At 48.6% G+C, this 17,727-nt stretch overlaps 1 protein-coding gene across 8 annotated transcripts in view; it reads right to left on the minus strand.

Annotated features, from left to right (window-relative positions):
- DNPEP (aspartyl aminopeptidase) overlaps positions 1-17,727 on the minus strand; it is a 1,185,204-nt gene that overhangs the window by 101,457 nt on the left and 1,066,020 nt on the right. For all 8 annotated transcript variants that reach the window (XM_078679177.1, XM_078679176.1, XM_078679182.1 and 5 more), the window contains one exon: positions 1,132-1,233. In XM_078679177.1, the coding sequence (XP_078535303.1) occupies positions 1,132-1,233 (102 nt within the window). The remainder of the gene's footprint in view (positions 1-1,131; positions 1,234-17,727) is intronic.

Raw genomic sequence — 17,727 nt, forward strand, 5'->3', positions numbered from 1 at the left:
TGTTGCGCTTTATAAATCCCTGGTTATTCATTTATTCATTTTACGTTACAAGAAGGTAAAGTGGACAGCAAAGGAAACTAGGTGGCAGCATTAACAGTACTTTGGGCTTGGACTAGGCAGATGCACCTTAGTTTAAAACACAAGATGGAAAGGAAGAGGCGCATGAGAAAGAGGTACATGTAATGATACCGAAGTCCAAATTATCAAGGACAATTGCAAAAGAGGTGAATAATTCGACCTCCTTTCAGAAACAAATAATAATAGTTCTAGAGGAAAAAGGAAAACTGTACTCCAATTCTTCAGCAAAGACAATTCTCCCTACCTACTCACGAGCACTGGAGGCTGGGTGAGAGCCTCTAGGACTGAACCTTCTGAATCCAGATGTGCTGGTCAGCAACGCGGAGCTGAAGCAATCTGTACCAATCCCACCACCGAAAGCCCTTTATCGACCCTACTATTCCCAGGCTCCTTCCTTCCTTCCTTATCCATGACCGAGTGACATCAGAAAAGGAATCGGAATCTCCCAATGCACGTTCTGAATCCAAAGGAGGAGCCAGCTGTGGTCTGGAACCCCCACATTCTAACCCTTTAACCTCTGTTTTTAACAAATGAAGGTTAGGCGGGATGATCTCGGGATCTTTGATCCCAATCCCTGGTCGGCATGATCTGGCACCCAGAATCCATACTGCGACGGTATCAATCTCCACTATGGAGGATCTGGCTCAGGTGCCCAAGCCTCACTGGGGCATTTATTGAAGAGACCCTCTTCAACCCCAGGGTGCTCCAGGCTGAGGTCTCAGGCAGACGCACCCCTTGAAGTACGATTCAAACTTGGATAGGGTGAAACAAAGTATGCTACTTAAGGAAGTGGAGACAGCACCGCCCAAGAAACAGATCGCTTCTCAGAGATATCAGAGGAATCCATTCACAGAAAATAAAGAAGTTACAGGAGCTGCTTCACCAGACTCAGAACAAAGGCCTCGAGGCATGCAAGCGGGTTTAAACTATCAGGTGGTGCAGGGACAACTAACTTGCCAACAAACTTCCTAAGACGTTGGAAAGGAGAAAGCAAGAGACAGCAGGATAAAAGAGTTTGAGAAGAGGACACCACACAGAAGCAGCAAACTTTACCTGCACAGGGACATCCAGGCGGCTGGCGATCTCCCGCAAGATGGCTTCGGTGATGGCGGTGGAGGCATAGCGCTGGTTACTGTTCACCTTAATGACTGGACCCTACAGGCAACAAGGAGGGAAAACATGAGTAAATGAGGTTAAAAAAACACAACACTAAACCCACATCAGTGCCCGGGTACCACACTCACCGCCGCCCTCAGGACTTAAGTGGTCATCATCATTTTAGATGCCCAATGTTACCTCCACACCCACGCGGATAAAAACTCCTTGCACCCAACCCATTTCCTCTGTATCACCCGGGGTATAACAACCACCACCAATACCAAGCACACTGTCCTGCTCCCATCTTTATTATATCCACAGTATTCATGGCCCACCCAGGGCTGTCAGAGCGGCTGGATATCTGTACCTTTAACACAACCACCCAACTACTTATGCACCTCCCTCAGTTCAGAAACATCTGTACCTTTAGCAGTGTTTTCTGTTTTATTGAATGGAAGACAGTGTGGACGGTCCCAGTTGCGTCCCCTCTCGGTTGGACTCTGTAGGCTGCGCTTCCCTACAGGGCCGCTCAATGACACACTCTTACGCTGACGCTGCACAAACCCTGAAGGAAACTCTGGCATCAATGCTCTAAGGATCCCTGACCCTGCGAGAGTCCATCTCGCCAACGCTGTTCCCCGCAGTCCCCGCGGACCCTGGTGCCTGCAGGTCTCAGTCTCCCTCCCGCCGCCGCAACCGACATCCAGAAGCGGCAGCCGAGTGGAGGGGGACACAAGACTACATTTCCCGCCCTGCCTTGCGGCGGTAGAACGACGCTGACATCGCGCCAGGCGGCGCTTAAAGACCGCGTCACCACCGCGTCGCGGGAGCGCGCGGGAGTGCCCGGGGCTAAGCCCGGGCAAAGGGCGGGCCCTCTACGGCCCTCATCGGCCAGAAGAGGCTGGGTTGGGTCATCCCCCTACCGTCATCCAAGGCATCGAGTTAATAAGGTATTTGCCTGTGCATTACAGTTCTCAGATAACTTAAGCTATTGGACACTGCATTCTCCTCTGATATACTATGAGGAAGCCAGTTAAAAAGTCAAAGATGCCTACATTAAGATCAAGTAAAAAATCTATAATTGAATCACCGCAACCATTACCAACACTAACGGCCATCGACAAGATGTTGAAACAAACAATAGGGGCGGTATCTAACGCTATTGCAAATACGGAAAGAAGGATGTCTTTACCACCTATGACTATTGTCCAAGACACACAGGAAGCAATCATCAATCTATCTGAAGTAACCCTAGACCCCGCAGAAGACCCGAGCACTAGTTTAGCTATTACTTCCTCCTCTTTTGTTGATCTTCCGTGCACCCAGGCTCCCACTGAAACCAGGAGAGAGCGAACGGACTCACAAAAACAAAAAAAAGAGAGGAAATTAAACACCATGGTAAATAAAGGGCCTAGGGAAGTTTCAAAATGCGAAGAAAAAAAAGGCCAAGGCAAAGCCTCTAATCATAATTTGGTGACACCCACAAACCCGACCACACCAGGAATACCTTGCTGGATTACCAACATGGTGGCTGACCTTAAAATGGACTTAGAACACACAATTACCGCGCAAATTAAACCTCTCATGGTCAAAATCGATAGGCTAACATCCCTGCTAAACAACAAGGTTGTTGGCCTCAAAGGTCAATCAGCACAAGACGGCGTCCCAACAACAACAGCAAGACAGGAGGGGGGCCCAACAACAAAACTAATAAAAGACAAGGCTGTTCCAACAACTGATCCGCCTGCAAATAACCCCCCCAGAGCACCACAAACGAATATAACAGATGTACAAAATTTCTATTTCTATTTCTAGATTTGGTGAAGCGCAACAGCTACCCCGGCAAAGGGGTGTCCCGGCGCTAAGAGACAGGCGCGCAAACAGAGGAAAAAGGGGGGGAGGGGGAGGAGACTAGGAAGTGGGGAATAGGTGAGTCTTAATTGCCTTACGGAAGGCTGGGAGGGAGTCTATGGAACGAATGCTAAAGGGGAGATCATTCCATAGTTTAGGGCCAAGGACGCTAAAGGAGCGGCCTCCAGATCGACAGAGTCGAATCCTGGGGATTGTGAGAAGGAGTTGATTGGTAGAGCGCAAAGCACGACCAGGAACGTAAGGTTGGACAAGGCTACGAAGTAGAGGGGGGTTTCCTTGTTTGACGATTTTAAAGATTGTGACTAAGGCCTTGAATTTAACTCGGTGTTCCACCGGCAGCCAATGGAGCTTACGGATGGTAGCTCTGGCTGAGCATCTGCGTGGGAGTCCAACCAGCGTTCTCGCTGCCGCATTTTGAATGCGTTGGAACCTTGCTGTTTCCGCTTTGTTGGCTCCTAGAAGGAGAACGTTGGCATAGTCCAGGCGATATCCAGGTCCCAGAGATATCACATCACCAAATAATGGCAAAACCAACAGACAAAAAATTCCCCAATCAAATAAACCGAGTCAAGGAACTGTTCAAACAACACATGGAAATAAAGATCAAACGCCGAAAGTTAACGCCAAGACAAATCTGACCTCATCAGCAAAGGCCATAGAAAACAAAACAGTAACCCGTTTCAGGACAATTAATCTCCCCCCTGAAGCTTCGCCCTTCGTAGTCGTGTTGACAGGAGTTCCACCCTTAAGAGAGGGCAAAAGGGAAACACAAGAGGAGTTAAAAAATAAATGTGCACAGTGGTTACAAATACACAGACCACTCCCCCCAACATTTATGGAGAAATCCTCACAGTAAGAAGGGGGGAGTGGATTGGTAGAGGAACAAAAACTATAGCAGGGGATATAATAACAGTGATTTTAGAGACATTGCAGCCGTTAATTTTATCTGCAATGCACCTAGCAGTGCTCACTCACAAATTCACCCTGTACACTTATCTTACTTCTACCCCTACGCACCTCAAAGATCTGTGCAGAGAAATAGATTCCCGACAAATAGGACTTACCAAATGGAACCGCAATATAGATCGGCTCAGTGGCAAATGCCAAACCAAGTGCCAAATTATGTGACCCCAAATTATGATCCCTTTCTAATGCAGCACGCACACTACAATAGGTTTAACGCACTTGAAGAGGTCGACTGACATATATGGGCATATTCACCGTCCACACCCATAAGGACAAGGAAAGAAGGACGGGTGACAATAGGAATGGGAACGGGGGTTGTGAATAGGACAGGACTGGTAGACAGCAAGAGAGGTGGTAAAAAGACTCTAAAGTCCAGAAGGGGAAGATGCAACTCGATAGTACCTCCAGACTATAGGATAACCACCGAACAAAGTAGGATAACCACTGAACAAAGTAGATTAGTTACCAATAGCAGTCCACTATCTTGTACTGATACACGAATTACAGAAGTAAATCAGGTAGTGCACTCATTAAGAGGACTAACAGAACAACCTAGAGTGGATACTCATGAAAACCTACATATTGTATCCTGGAACATAGCAGGACTAGCGGCAAAATTTGAATCGCAAGAATGGCTTAATTACATAAATAAATTCCAAATTATATGCCTGCAGGAAACATGGGTAGTAGAACCAAATGATTATACCTTAGAGGGATATAAAAGTTTCTTTGTTCCGGCCAAAAAGGTATCATCAGGGAGAGCTAGTGGAGGATTAGTAATTTATGTTAATTTACATATCCAGGGAACATGGTTGAATCTGAACTGGAACTCTTATAACTTACAAGTAGTAAGGTTTTGCTCCAATAGATTAAACCTTTTTTTACTTAACTGGTATAATGCTGTTGGAACAATGGCAAAGGGTGCAGCTGTCAATGAACTGGACTCATGTTTAGAAAGACTGTTTGATCTAAATAAGACACCAAGCCCCCCAAGTTTAATACTTTTGGGGGATTTTAACTGTCACCTTTGTGACAATCTAAAACCTTATAACAAAGACTGGTCAAGATGCTCCATTGCGAAAGGGCCGCATTTTGCTCATGTAAAAGAGGGATGGGACCTCGAGAGACTAACGAAAAGGCACGACTTGATCCAAACTCTGGATCTAGTAGAGTTGGGCGAAAATGGAGAACTCAACCCAACATTCAGAGGTAGAGGTTGTCAGTCTTATATCGATTATATTTTAGTCTCGCCCGTATTAAAAAGAAACATCAGTAAAACTGCAATAGACGCTAGCATCTTTAGCGACCATAACCCGGTAATACTCTCCATAAAAGGGTTTGATTTTAAAACATGCCCAAATAACACTGACGTGATAGAAAAGGCAGTGGATCAAGGAAGGAGAATCAAGTGGGCCAGGATTGATGGGGATAGATTTTATAAAAAAACTCATAACAGAGGGTCTAAATGCAATAAATATATGCCTTGATCCAAGGGTGGAAGGAGCCCTAGTGGTCAGGGCATTTGAAGAAATTGCAAGCCACATAAACAACCTTCTAAAGACCTCCAAAACTTTCAAAGTGCCTTCCACCCCCTGCTGGTTCGATTCCCTCTGTACTAAGGCGCACAAAAAATTGAAACTTAGCCTCCATGTTAAACCAAGGGACAAGCTTATAATAGCACAGAACAGGTCTGAATACAAAAAAGCTTTGAATACTCGTAAAAAGAACTTACAAATTCAAGCTTGGGAGGACTTAAGGGACGCTGCTGAAAGGCGTGACACTTCAGGCTTCTGGAAGGTTATTAATACCCCATGCTTCCAGGACCAAGGAGTACCAAAAATAACGAATACCATTTTACCAGAACAATGGCAGAATCACTTTCAGAGCCTCTATAACCACACAGGATATTCAACTCAGGGGGACGAACTAAGACTAACACAGCCTGCAAAACTGGACTTTTCCATGAAAGAAGATGAAATGGGAATAGTAGGGCTTAGCAAAAATAAAGCACCCGGCCCGGATGGAATACCTCCTGATCTCTTCCTAAGCAAAATTGATCTGTGGGCCCCGTTGCTAACGAGGGTTTTGAATGAGGCAGTGGTGGCAGGATTGCCTCGCTCATGGTCAACAGCAACCATAGTTCCGATCTATAAAAAGGGGAACCGTGATGACCCTCAATGCTACCGCCCTATTTTCCTCATTGACGTGACTGCGAAAGTACTGGGGCGTGTCATCTTACACCGTTTGCAAGAATGGGCAGAGGAGCATCAGATCCTCTCAGACATCCAATATGGCTTCAGGGAGGGCAGATCCACCACGACCAGTGTTTGAATTTGTATCTTCTGGCAGCAAAATATACCATCGCCGGGAAGGGGTCCATTTTTATGGGGTTTATGGACCTTTCCGCGGCCTTCGACCGTGTAAACAGAAGAAAGCTCTGGTCATTACTGATTGAACTAGGTGTGGATCAACCCCTTGTGGATATCCTTCAATCTCTACACTGGAATACATCTGCAAGCGTGAGGTACAACCAAGAGGGAAATAAGACCGACCCCATTGCCTGCACCAGTGGAGTAAGGCAGGGCTGCATCTTAGCGCCCTTCCTCTTTTCCATATACATTAACTCCCTGGAAAAAGAACTCCTCAAATTACAGGTGGACTCGCCCCAAATTGGCCAACGTGCAGTGTCGGTATTACTCTATGCCGACGACGCCGTACTGCTGGCCAGAACCCCCCTAGGATTACAAAAGCTGATTGATGGTTTTGTCGAATTCATGGACAAACTGGATTTATCGACAAACCTGGAAAAATCCTACATTATGTCGATAGGGCCAACGAAAAAGTGGAACTTTACTTATCACATTGGACCACACAAGATGGACCAGGTCAAGACCTTTTCATATTTGGGGGTACTGTTCGACAACCACCTAAATTTCAAACCTTTGGTGGAGAAACACGCAACAAAACTGGCAGCGTCAACAGGAGCCATTATGGGGTACGGCCAAAGACTGGGAAGGTGGTCCCCAGAGCAAATATTAAATTTATGTAGATCTATCTGCTGTGCGAAGGTAACCTATGGTGCGGAAGTATGGGGTTTCATGGATAACAAAGTACAGCAAATACAGGTAGAAGAAAATAAATTCTTGAGAAGGATCCTGAAATTTCCCCAGAGTGTCCCGGCGTACATCATCCATGAGGAAGTCGGAGAGCCATTTATAGAAGACTGGATTAAAATCAAACCTCTCCTAGCTTGGGTTAAAATATGGACTAACCCTGAGGCTGTTTTAACAAGACAAATTATAATGGATTGCCTCAAACGTGAAAAAGGACACAATATCCCCTGGTTGAAGTACGTTAAGGACTCGCTAGAAGAGATTGCCTGTATCAACCTTTTCACATCCCCAGAATCCATAACTATCTAGAGCAAAACAATGGTAAAAAAACTTTTCCCAGAACGGTTAGGGATAATAAGGGCTGAGAGCGAAAGTCACAAACCCACTGTTTTATCCTATTGCAAACTTACAGCGAAGCAAGGAATGGAACCATATTTGAGGGTCATGTATAATGCTCAGGATCGTTATTATATGACTCGCTTCAGACTTAACATGCTCCTTCATCTATTTGCGGTTCCTGCTGGGTTCACCCACACAGTGGAGGAGAAGGGTACCTGCGGCTGCGACAACAGGTCTCCGCAGGATACCCTTCACTTTGTTTTATTGTGTCCCTTTTATTTGGTCCCAAGACGCAAGTTTTTAGTGGGGATTCTGAAAGAATCAAAGTTGAGACAAGCAAACTTGGCCTTGAAGTTCCTACAGGAAGCTGAAGACGCTCATACACTATTTTGTACCATAAACTTTATCCGGATAGCACTGCGGTTAAGGAACACTAGAGAAATTGGATTTTAGCATCACCTGACCCCGTGAAAATAATCTTCTTTCCACACTAGACTAATGAAATATGGTTTTAGCTAAAACTCAAATTTTTATTCTTTTTAACAGAAAAACATTTTTGATAATATTGTGTGTATATTGTATATGTGCTTTTATGGTGTCTTTTTAAGTACCGAATAAAGAACTTAAAATGAAAATTGACCAACAACCCAAAAATACTACACTGAAGCCCCAAATTTACTGCAGTGATCAGCGACCAAAATATACTGCAATGACTAACTAACCAAAAATACTTCACTGAGGCCCCACCCAAACATACTCCACTGAGGCCCCACCCAAAACTACTCTACTGAGGCCCCACCCAAGCATACTTCACTGAGGCCGCACCTAAACATACTACGCTGAGGCCCCACCCAAACAAACTTCACTGAGGCCCCACCCAAACACACTCCACTGAGGCCCCACCCACAACACACTCCACTGAGGCCCCACCCAAACATACTCCACTGATGCCCCACCCACAACATTCTCCACTGAGGCCCCACCCAAACACACTCCACTGAGGCCCCACCCAAACACACTCCACTGAGGCCCCACCCAAACATACTCCACTGAGGCCCCACCCAAACACACTCCACTGAGGCCCCACCCAAACACACTCCACTGAGGCCCCACCCAAACATACTCCACTGATGCCCCACCCAAACACACTCCACTGAGGCCCCACCCAAACACACTCCACTGAGGCCCCACCCAAACACACTCCACTGAGGCCCCACCCAAACACACTCCACTGAGGCCCCACCCAAACACACTCCACTGAGGCCCCACCCAAACACACTCCACTGAGGCCCCACCCAAACACACTCCACTGAGGCCCCACCCAAACACACTCCACTGAGGCCCCACCTAAACACACTCCACTGAGGCCCCACCCAAACACACTCCACTGAGGCCCCACCCAAACACACTCCACTGAGGCCCCACCCAAACACACTCCACTGAGGCCCCACCCAAACATACTCCACTGAGGCCCCACCCAAACACACTCCACTGAGGCCCCACCCAAACATACTCCACTGAGGCCCCACCCAAACATACTCCACTGAGGCCCCACCCACAACATACTCCACTGAGGCCCCACCCAAACATACTCCACTGAGGCCCCACCCACAACACACTCCACTGAGGCCCCACCCAAACATACTCCACTGAGGCCCCACCCACAACATACTCCACTGAGGCCCCACCCAAACAAACTTCACTGAGGCCCCACCCAAACACACTCCACTGAGGCCCCACCCACAACATACTCCACTGAGGCCCCACCCAAAACATACTCCACTGAGGCCCCACCCAAACATACTCCACTGATGCCCCCACCCAAACATACTTCACTGATGCCCCACCTAAACATACTCCACTGAGGCCCCACCCAAACAAACTCCACTGAGGCCCCACCCACAACATTCTCCACTGAGGCCCCACCCAAACACACTCCACTGAGGCCCCACCCAAACACACTCCACTGAGGCCCCACCCAAACATACTCCACTGAGGCCCCACTCAAACACACTCCACTGAGGCCCCACCCAAACATACTCCACTGAGGCCCCACCCAAACACACTCCACTGAGGCCCCACCCAAACATACTCCACTGAGGCCCCACTCAAACACACTCCACTGAGGCCCCACCCAAACACACTCCACTGAGGCCCCCACCCAAACATACTCCACTGAGGCCCCACCCAAACACACTCCACTGAGGCCCCACCCAAACACACTCCACTGAGGCCCCACCCAAACATACTTCACTGAGGCCCCACCCAAACATGCTTCACTGAGGCCCCACCCAAACATACTCCACTGAGGCCCCCACCCAAACATACTCCACTGAGGCCCCACCCAAAACTACTCTACTGAGGCCCCACCCAAGCATACTTCACTGAGGCCGCACCTAAACATACTACGCTGAGGCCCCACCCAAACAAACTTCACTGAGGCCCCACCCAAACACACTCCACTGAGGCCCCACCCAAAACATACTCCACTGAGGCCCCACTCAAACAAACTCCACTGAGGCCCCACCCACAACATTCTCCACTGAGGCCCCACCCAAACACACTCCACTGAGGCCCCACCCAAACACACTCCACTGAGGCACCACCCAAACAAACTCCACTGAGGCCCCACCCACAACATTCTCCACTGAGGCCCCACCCAAACACACTCCACTGAGGCCCCACCCAAACACACTCCACTGAGGCCCCACCCAAACATACTCCACTGAGGCCCCACTCAAACACACTCCACTGAGGCCCCACCCAAACATACTCCACTGAGGCCCCACCCAAACATACTCCACTGACTCCCCCACCCAAACATACTCCACTGAGGCCCCACCCAAACACACTCCACTGAGGCCCCACCCAAACATACTCCACTGAGGCCCCACCCAAACACACTCCACTGAGGCCCCACCCAAACATACTCCACTGAGGCCCCACCCAAAACATACTCCACTGAGGCCCCACCCAAAACATACTCCACTGAGGCCCCACCCAAACAAACTCCACTGAGGCCCCACCCACAACATACTCCACTGAGGCCCCACCCACAACATACTCCACTGAGGCCCCACCCAAAACATACTCCACTGAGGCCCCACCCAAACAAACTCCACTGAGGCCCCACCCAAACAAACTCCACTGAGGCCCCACCCACAACATTCTCCACTGAGGCCCCACCCAAACATACTCCACTGAGGCCCCACCCAAACATACTCCACTGAGGCCCCACCCAAACACACTCCACTGAGGCCCCACCCAAACATACTCCACTGAGGCCCCACTCAAACACACTCCACTGAGGCCCCACCCAAACATACTCCACTGAGGCCCCACTCAAACACACTCCACTGAGGCCCCACTCAAACACACTCCACTGAGGCCCCACCTAAACACACTCCACTGAGGCCCCACTCAAACACACTCCACTGAGGCCCCACCCAAACATACTCCACTGAGGCCCCACCCAAACACACTCCACTGAGGCCCCACCTAAACATACTCCACTGAGGCCCCACCCACACATACTCCACTGAGGCCCCACCCACACATACTCCACTGAGGCCCCCACACAAACATACTCCACTGATGCCCCCACCCAAACATACTCCACTGACGCCCCCACCCAAACATACTCCACTGACGCCCCCACCCAAACATACTCCACTGACGCCCCCACCCAAACATACTCCACTGACTCCCCCACTCAAACATACTTCACTGACAACTCACCCAAACATAACTGAGGGCCCTCCCAAACATACTTCACTGAGGCCCCACCCAAACATACTCTACTGAGGCCCCACCCAAAACTACTCCACTGAGGCCCCACCCAAACATACTCTACTGAGGCCCCACCCAATACTACTCCACTGAGGCCCCACCTAAACATACTTCACTGATGCCCCACCTAACGCCCCACCCAAACATACTCCACTGACGCCCCCAACCAAACATACTCCACTGACTCCCCCACCCAAACATACTCCACTGATGCCCCCACCCAAACATACTCCACTGACTCCCCCACCCAAACATACTCCACTGATGCCCCCACCCAAACATACTCCACTGAGGCCCCACCCAAACATACTCCACTGAGGCCCCACCCAAACAAACTCCACTGAGGCCCCACCCAAACATACTTCACTGAGGCCCCACCCAAACATACTTCACTGAGGCCCCACCCAAACATACTCCACTGACGCCCCCACCCAAACACACTCCACTGAGGCCCCACTCAAACACACTCCACTGAGGCCCCACCCAAACATACTCCACTGAGGCCCCACCCAAACATGCTTCACTGAGGCCCCACCCAAACAAACTCCACTGAGGCCCCACCCAAACATACTTCACTGAGGCCCCACCCAAACAAACTCCACTGAGGCCCCCCACCCAAACATATTTCACTGAGGCCGCACCCAAACATACTACGCTGACACCCCACCCAAACACACTCCACTGAGGCCCCACCCAAAAAAACTTCACTGAGGCCCCACCCAAACACACTTCACTGAGGCCCCAACGAAACATACCCCACTGAGGCCCCACTCAAGCATACTTCACTAACGCCCCACCCAAAAATACTCCATTGACGTTATAGTTCCAGTTATCAGTTCAGTCCTCCTTCTCTGCATTCCTAAGCTACTGAATCGCATCAATAGTTTCCGTCATTGTCTAGCCTTCACGTCTCCACGTTAGAGAAATACTGCATTTAATGGTCATTTAATATTCTTCATCACGTACTACATGTAGAATAATGCATGGTCCAGTCTTAGAATCAAGTCAGCCTTTCCCCTCCTGACTTATAGTTTATATCAACATGTTCTCTAAACACCAGATACTAGATACTGCTTAGGTACATGTCGCCCTGACTCTCCAGACTTCAGTCTCTGCTCCTAGCACAGAGTTCATAGCCCCCAGCTTCTCCTAGTGATACGTCATTGCCAGTTTGCGCGCACCATCAGGTTAGAGGTCCCGGCTCCTTAGGTAGCCCCCTCCATGGTTTCCGCCCTATTCATGACATATTCTGTTACGTTTGCATCACATGTCTATGTATACGCCCTGTTACACCTCTTTTCGCCCTTATCTTTCGCGACTGCTACGCGTCACGCCTTCTGCTCCACCCACTGCTACGCCTACTGTAATATAATGCTATGTGTTTGCGTTATGTATTGTTGTATAACTCCTATATATCCCTATATCGTGTTAAGTTAGCATAGGTACGTTTGAGATTTAAACGCCATTTTTCCTTTCTTGCAACTTCTGCACACGACCCTCATTTGTTGACTTAGCTTTCAACCTAGTAGTTTGCCGTGGTGAATGTGAGAATAATATGTTATTGCTCTGATATCTGCTTTGTTTAATAAAACATGTCTGCACGGAGAGTGCTGAAGTTTCAGGAGCAACACGATATGGAATTGTTATGAGGTCTGATCTCCACGCCTTCATAGTCATAACACAAGTGCAGCCTTTGCCAACTTGGGCTTGAGGCGGGATTGATATTGCTTTGCACGAGAATTGTTAACACACTTGATGCGGTGCACATGCAGAGAGAGCTGGTGTATGCTGATGTGATTCCTTCATGCTAGGACACTAAGGTATGGGCCCGCCCGAAAACAACCCAAAGAGACCTACCTATTTTTTGAATTAGGTCTTTATTCAAGCTTGATTCTTACTTAAACGGTTTCTTTGAATTACTACCCAGTTGTGCTACAAAGTATTCTTTGTGTTTTCTTGTTTCCAATTCTGTAATGGCGGCAGCGGTGGCTATTGCGCAGCATAGTCGCGTAGCGGTACGCAACCATCTTCAGACGTACCAGGTCCCAGTGGATGGGATGGCTGTGATTTTCGTGGTAAGTGCAGATCCGGCGTTTCCTTGCGAGTTGTTTTACTCTTGGGTTACGTTTCCGGCTGTGGACGCTAATTCTGGTTTGTTCCACTCCTACACCGCCTCGGATGTCCCGGCTGAATATACGCCATACAGGGCATTGGAAATACCTATTGATCATTGGCAGCATCGAGTTTGGTTTGATGGCGCCCTCCCCCACTCTTTGTCCCGTGCGGGGTTAGGTCCACTCTCAATTCCAGGTACTAATTGGCCTGCGTTGGGTGGCTTTACCCCGCACCCGAATCACGGGGCTTGTACCCTGGCAGAAATTCGCAGGCTACATGTAGTTTCCATTTCCGTGATTCGTGCTTTAGTGCAATACATCGGTCGACATCTTCCTGGTGGTCCCCAGGGGGGTGCGGCCGCTCCCATGGAACGAGGCGGAATGCGTCTCAATCCTGTTATGGTAAATTCGGTTTTTGGTGCGCGTCCTGTTGACAACGATGACTTCCCATTCTGGCTAGCAGAGAAGTTTGATCAACTGGAAGCGGTTTTTCCGGATTCTACTCCTGCTGATAAACATAGTGTTGACGATTACTCTCCCGAAGGATATTACTCCTGAACTTGCTGACTGTGACGGCTGGGGAAAAACCTTTGCGGCAGTTTATACAAGGTGCTTCGGCACCCCGTCTATGACTGCCCTGCCTGACATCGTTCGACGTGTTCAGAATGATCACGGTCCAGAGGCAGCGGTTGAATTGGGTATGCGCCTGTGTGGTTCTTTTGAGATTGTGAGTGATCTCATTCTCTCCAATGTTATAGGAGATGCAGTTAACTTTCAGGTGTCGAATGCTTTGGCTGCTCTGCCCGATGCCGACAAACCCCGCCAGTTAGCAAAGATTGTGGTGGCCGCTTATAAAACGATTGGCCGCACAAGTAGAGGTCTGAAATATTTTCCAGTGAAGGAGAAAAAACAACCACAGGGGCAATCTGCAGTGACAGATGCCCAGCCAAAGTCCAAGAAACAAAATTGGCCTAACAAACAGACACAGGGGAAGCAGACAATGCGGACTCAGGGTTCTTTTCCTGCAATACAAGCTCCGGCGCCATCCGAAAAAGTTTATGGTTTGCGCGACCGCGCGATGATTAAATCACCTGATCGTTTTCAGGGTTCTGATCAACGCTCTCCTCGTTCCTTTCAGGACACGTCGGCCCAGAAAACCGGTGGAGGAGGAGGGGGTGGACGTGGACGTGGTGGCCAACAAGGACGTGGTCAGTCCCGCCAGACGGACGGCGCAGTGAAGCAGTAAACCTGACGGATCATATCGTTTGGTTTTGGATTACCGGCATTTGAACTCGCATTGCCGTAACTGTGCAGTACAGAATACCCACGGCTCTGCCCTAGTGGATAGTCTCGTGCGTAAGCGTTTCAAGACAACGCTTGACATATCCGATGGTTTTTATGCCCACGGATTGGACAGCTTTAGCTCCCGATGGACCAGTTTTGCAAGCGCTGGAGTCCAAAAGCAATTCCGGCGTCTTCCAATGGGCTACAAGAATAGTCCTGGTGTATTTACCGCTCGAATTGTCTCTATTCTGGAGGCACTCGACCCTGATGCTTTTTCGTATGTGGATGACATATATCTCACAGACGACGATATTTGGGAGCATCTGTGTCGTGTAAATTCTCTTGTTTGCAACTTCGCAGACATGGGTTACAAATTCAACTTTGCAAAATCGCACATTGCTGAACACACAGTGTTGTTTTTGGGCTATGAGCTCAACAATGAAGGTAGAGGTTTGGCTCCTCACTTCTTGGAGAAGTGCGCACAATTGCGCGCACCAACAACTCTGAAAAAATTACAATCCTTACTGGGCTTTTTGAATTTCGGCAGAACTTACATTCCGGAATATGCCCAGCGTATCAAGCCTTTGTATGCTTTGATACAACCAACTTTCTCAAAATCATGCTGGCTGCCTGAGCATTCAGCCATTTTGCAATCCTTGCAGGCTGATCTGCTCGCTTCTAAATATTTACTGACTCGTGATAACCACACCAACCTGGTCATAAGAATAATTCCTGGGACGGTGGGTTTCACGTACCTCACTTTTAATGAAGGTGACACAGTACCTATTGCTTACAAGTCACACTTGTACACCTCGGCTGAGATGCGGTTTCCCATCATAGAAAAGGTTTTAACTGCTGTACAGATGGCTATTCTAAAGGAACGAGCTCTGTCACAGGGGAAACGCATGCTAGTGGTAACACCCTGTCCTCATTTGGAGGCAGTCACGAAAGCCAGTGTACCAAATTCAAAGGCTTTGCACCCTCGGTGGATTCAGTGGGCTGCGTCATTGTCATCCACGGATGTCATGTTTATTTTTGACGCTTCCTTACGGTCGCAGGAGTACTTGCAGTATGAATTCGTTCACCCTGCTCCTCTGGCGATGCGACCTTTGGAGGACTTCCATTGCATCATTTACACTGATGGGTCGGCGCAGGTTGCGCATGGCTCTAAACATGCCTACGTTTCCGCATGCGCCATTGTGGTCGGTGCTATGTTGAATGATGAGTTCATTTCCAGGGAGGTACACACGTTGCCCCTGGGCGATTGCAATGCACAATTGGCAGAGCTTCGTGCTCTCTTACTAGCTTTGGAGTACGCAGATCCAAGTGTTACTACTCTAATTGTAAGTGATTCTTACTACTGTGTCCAGTCTTACAATGAAAACTTGTTCTTTTGGATTCAAAATGATTTTCATGATTCCAAGGGTAGCACAATAAAACATAAAATGATCTGGGTTCGAGTGGCAGAGCTTAAGGCTATGTTGCCACTCGTTTATGTGATTCATACTCTCGGTCATCAGCGCGTGGGAGTTCACGCTGTTGGCAACTCGCTTGCTGATGAAGCAGCGAAATCAGCAGTATCTACATACTTAGTTGCAGCAGTTACTAGGTCTAAAACCAAGATTGATAGCGACATCTTGGCAGCGATTGCTGCCTCTGAGAAGGGAAGTAAACATCCTTCGGGATTCCCTTCGAAGTATAAATACCACTTAAGTCCCGAAAAGGTTCCTTTTGTGACAATTCCTGATGTTGGGGAACGGCTGATTCCCAACTCGGATCGCAGAACAGACTTGATTACAGCGGCTCATGAAGGTGTGGCGTCTGCGCATGCGGGCGTCTCAGCCACTGTAACGCAACTACAACAACGTTTCTGGTGGCGGGGACTGTACAAACAGACGCGTGATTATGTCCTTCTTTGTGACATATGCCAGCAGATTAAACCTTCAACTGCTACGCGTCCGCCTCAGACTCAGTTGTACATTTCTAATAAACCACTAGGCTGTGTTTATTTAGATCACTGCGGTCCATTTTCATCTGATACTGCGTATAAATACATCTTAGTAGCAGTTGACTCATGCACACGCTTTGTGTGGGTGTGGCCACATCGCAGCGCTGATTCCCGGACTGTCATCAGAGATTTGCGTATCTTTATAGGGATTTTTGCCTGTGGTACCTTCCATTCGGATCAGGGTCCGGCTTTCGCCTCTAAGGCGTATAAGGATGCCATGACTTCGATGGGGGTCCAAGTCAAGTTTTCGTCACCCTACAGACCCGAGGGTAATAGTGTAGTTGAACGAATGAACCGTGATTTAAAGCAATCTTTGACAGCCCGAGTTATAGGCACTGGCAGAAATTGGCTGGCTCACCTCTATGGCGTGCAGCGTGCTCTTAATAATCTCCCTAGAAGGTCTCTGGGTGGGCGGACCCCATACGAAATGCTCTTTGGCATCAAGATGTTCGTCCCTGACCTTGACGGTCTAGACTCGGTGGTTCGCGCCACTTCCTTTGACGCAGATGAACATTGCAATGTTTTACAGAATCTACAAAAGACGAGAGACACTCTTGCAAAGGAACATTTGCCCTCCACATCGGATGATGCGTTGCAGATCCCGGTAGTTGGCTGGCTACCCCAAGTTGGAGAACTGGTTCGAGAGAAGATCGAAAACAAGAAAGAGTTTGGTCCCTCCTATCGAGCTCCGGTCCCAGTGCTTGGAGTGAAGGGCACAAGAACAGTCATTTTACCACCACTTCCAGGTCGGAAGGAAAACAGGTTTATTTCTATTGACAATGTCAAGATACACAGAGTGGCCGATTCTTCTTAGCATGACACCGGCTGTTTCCTGTCCTTCCATTGTGAGAAATTCAATTATGCCCACTGCTTCTAATAATGAACCTGAGGTGGCCATCGAATTACCTGCTGTTTCCAGTCCATTATTGAATAATTTACCAGGAACTAATCTTGATGAGACAGACTATACATACCCCACTGATTTGTCCATGCCTGACCTGCAAGCTCGTTTAGCCACGGAATCCAGATTTTCATTTGACTCTGCTTCCCTTGCCTCGAAAAAACC

Source organism: Lissotriton helveticus, chromosome 3_1, assembly GCF_964261635.1.
Source record: "Lissotriton helveticus chromosome 3_1, aLisHel1.1, whole genome shotgun sequence".
NCBI lineage: Eukaryota > Metazoa > Chordata > Amphibia > Caudata > Salamandridae > Lissotriton > Lissotriton helveticus.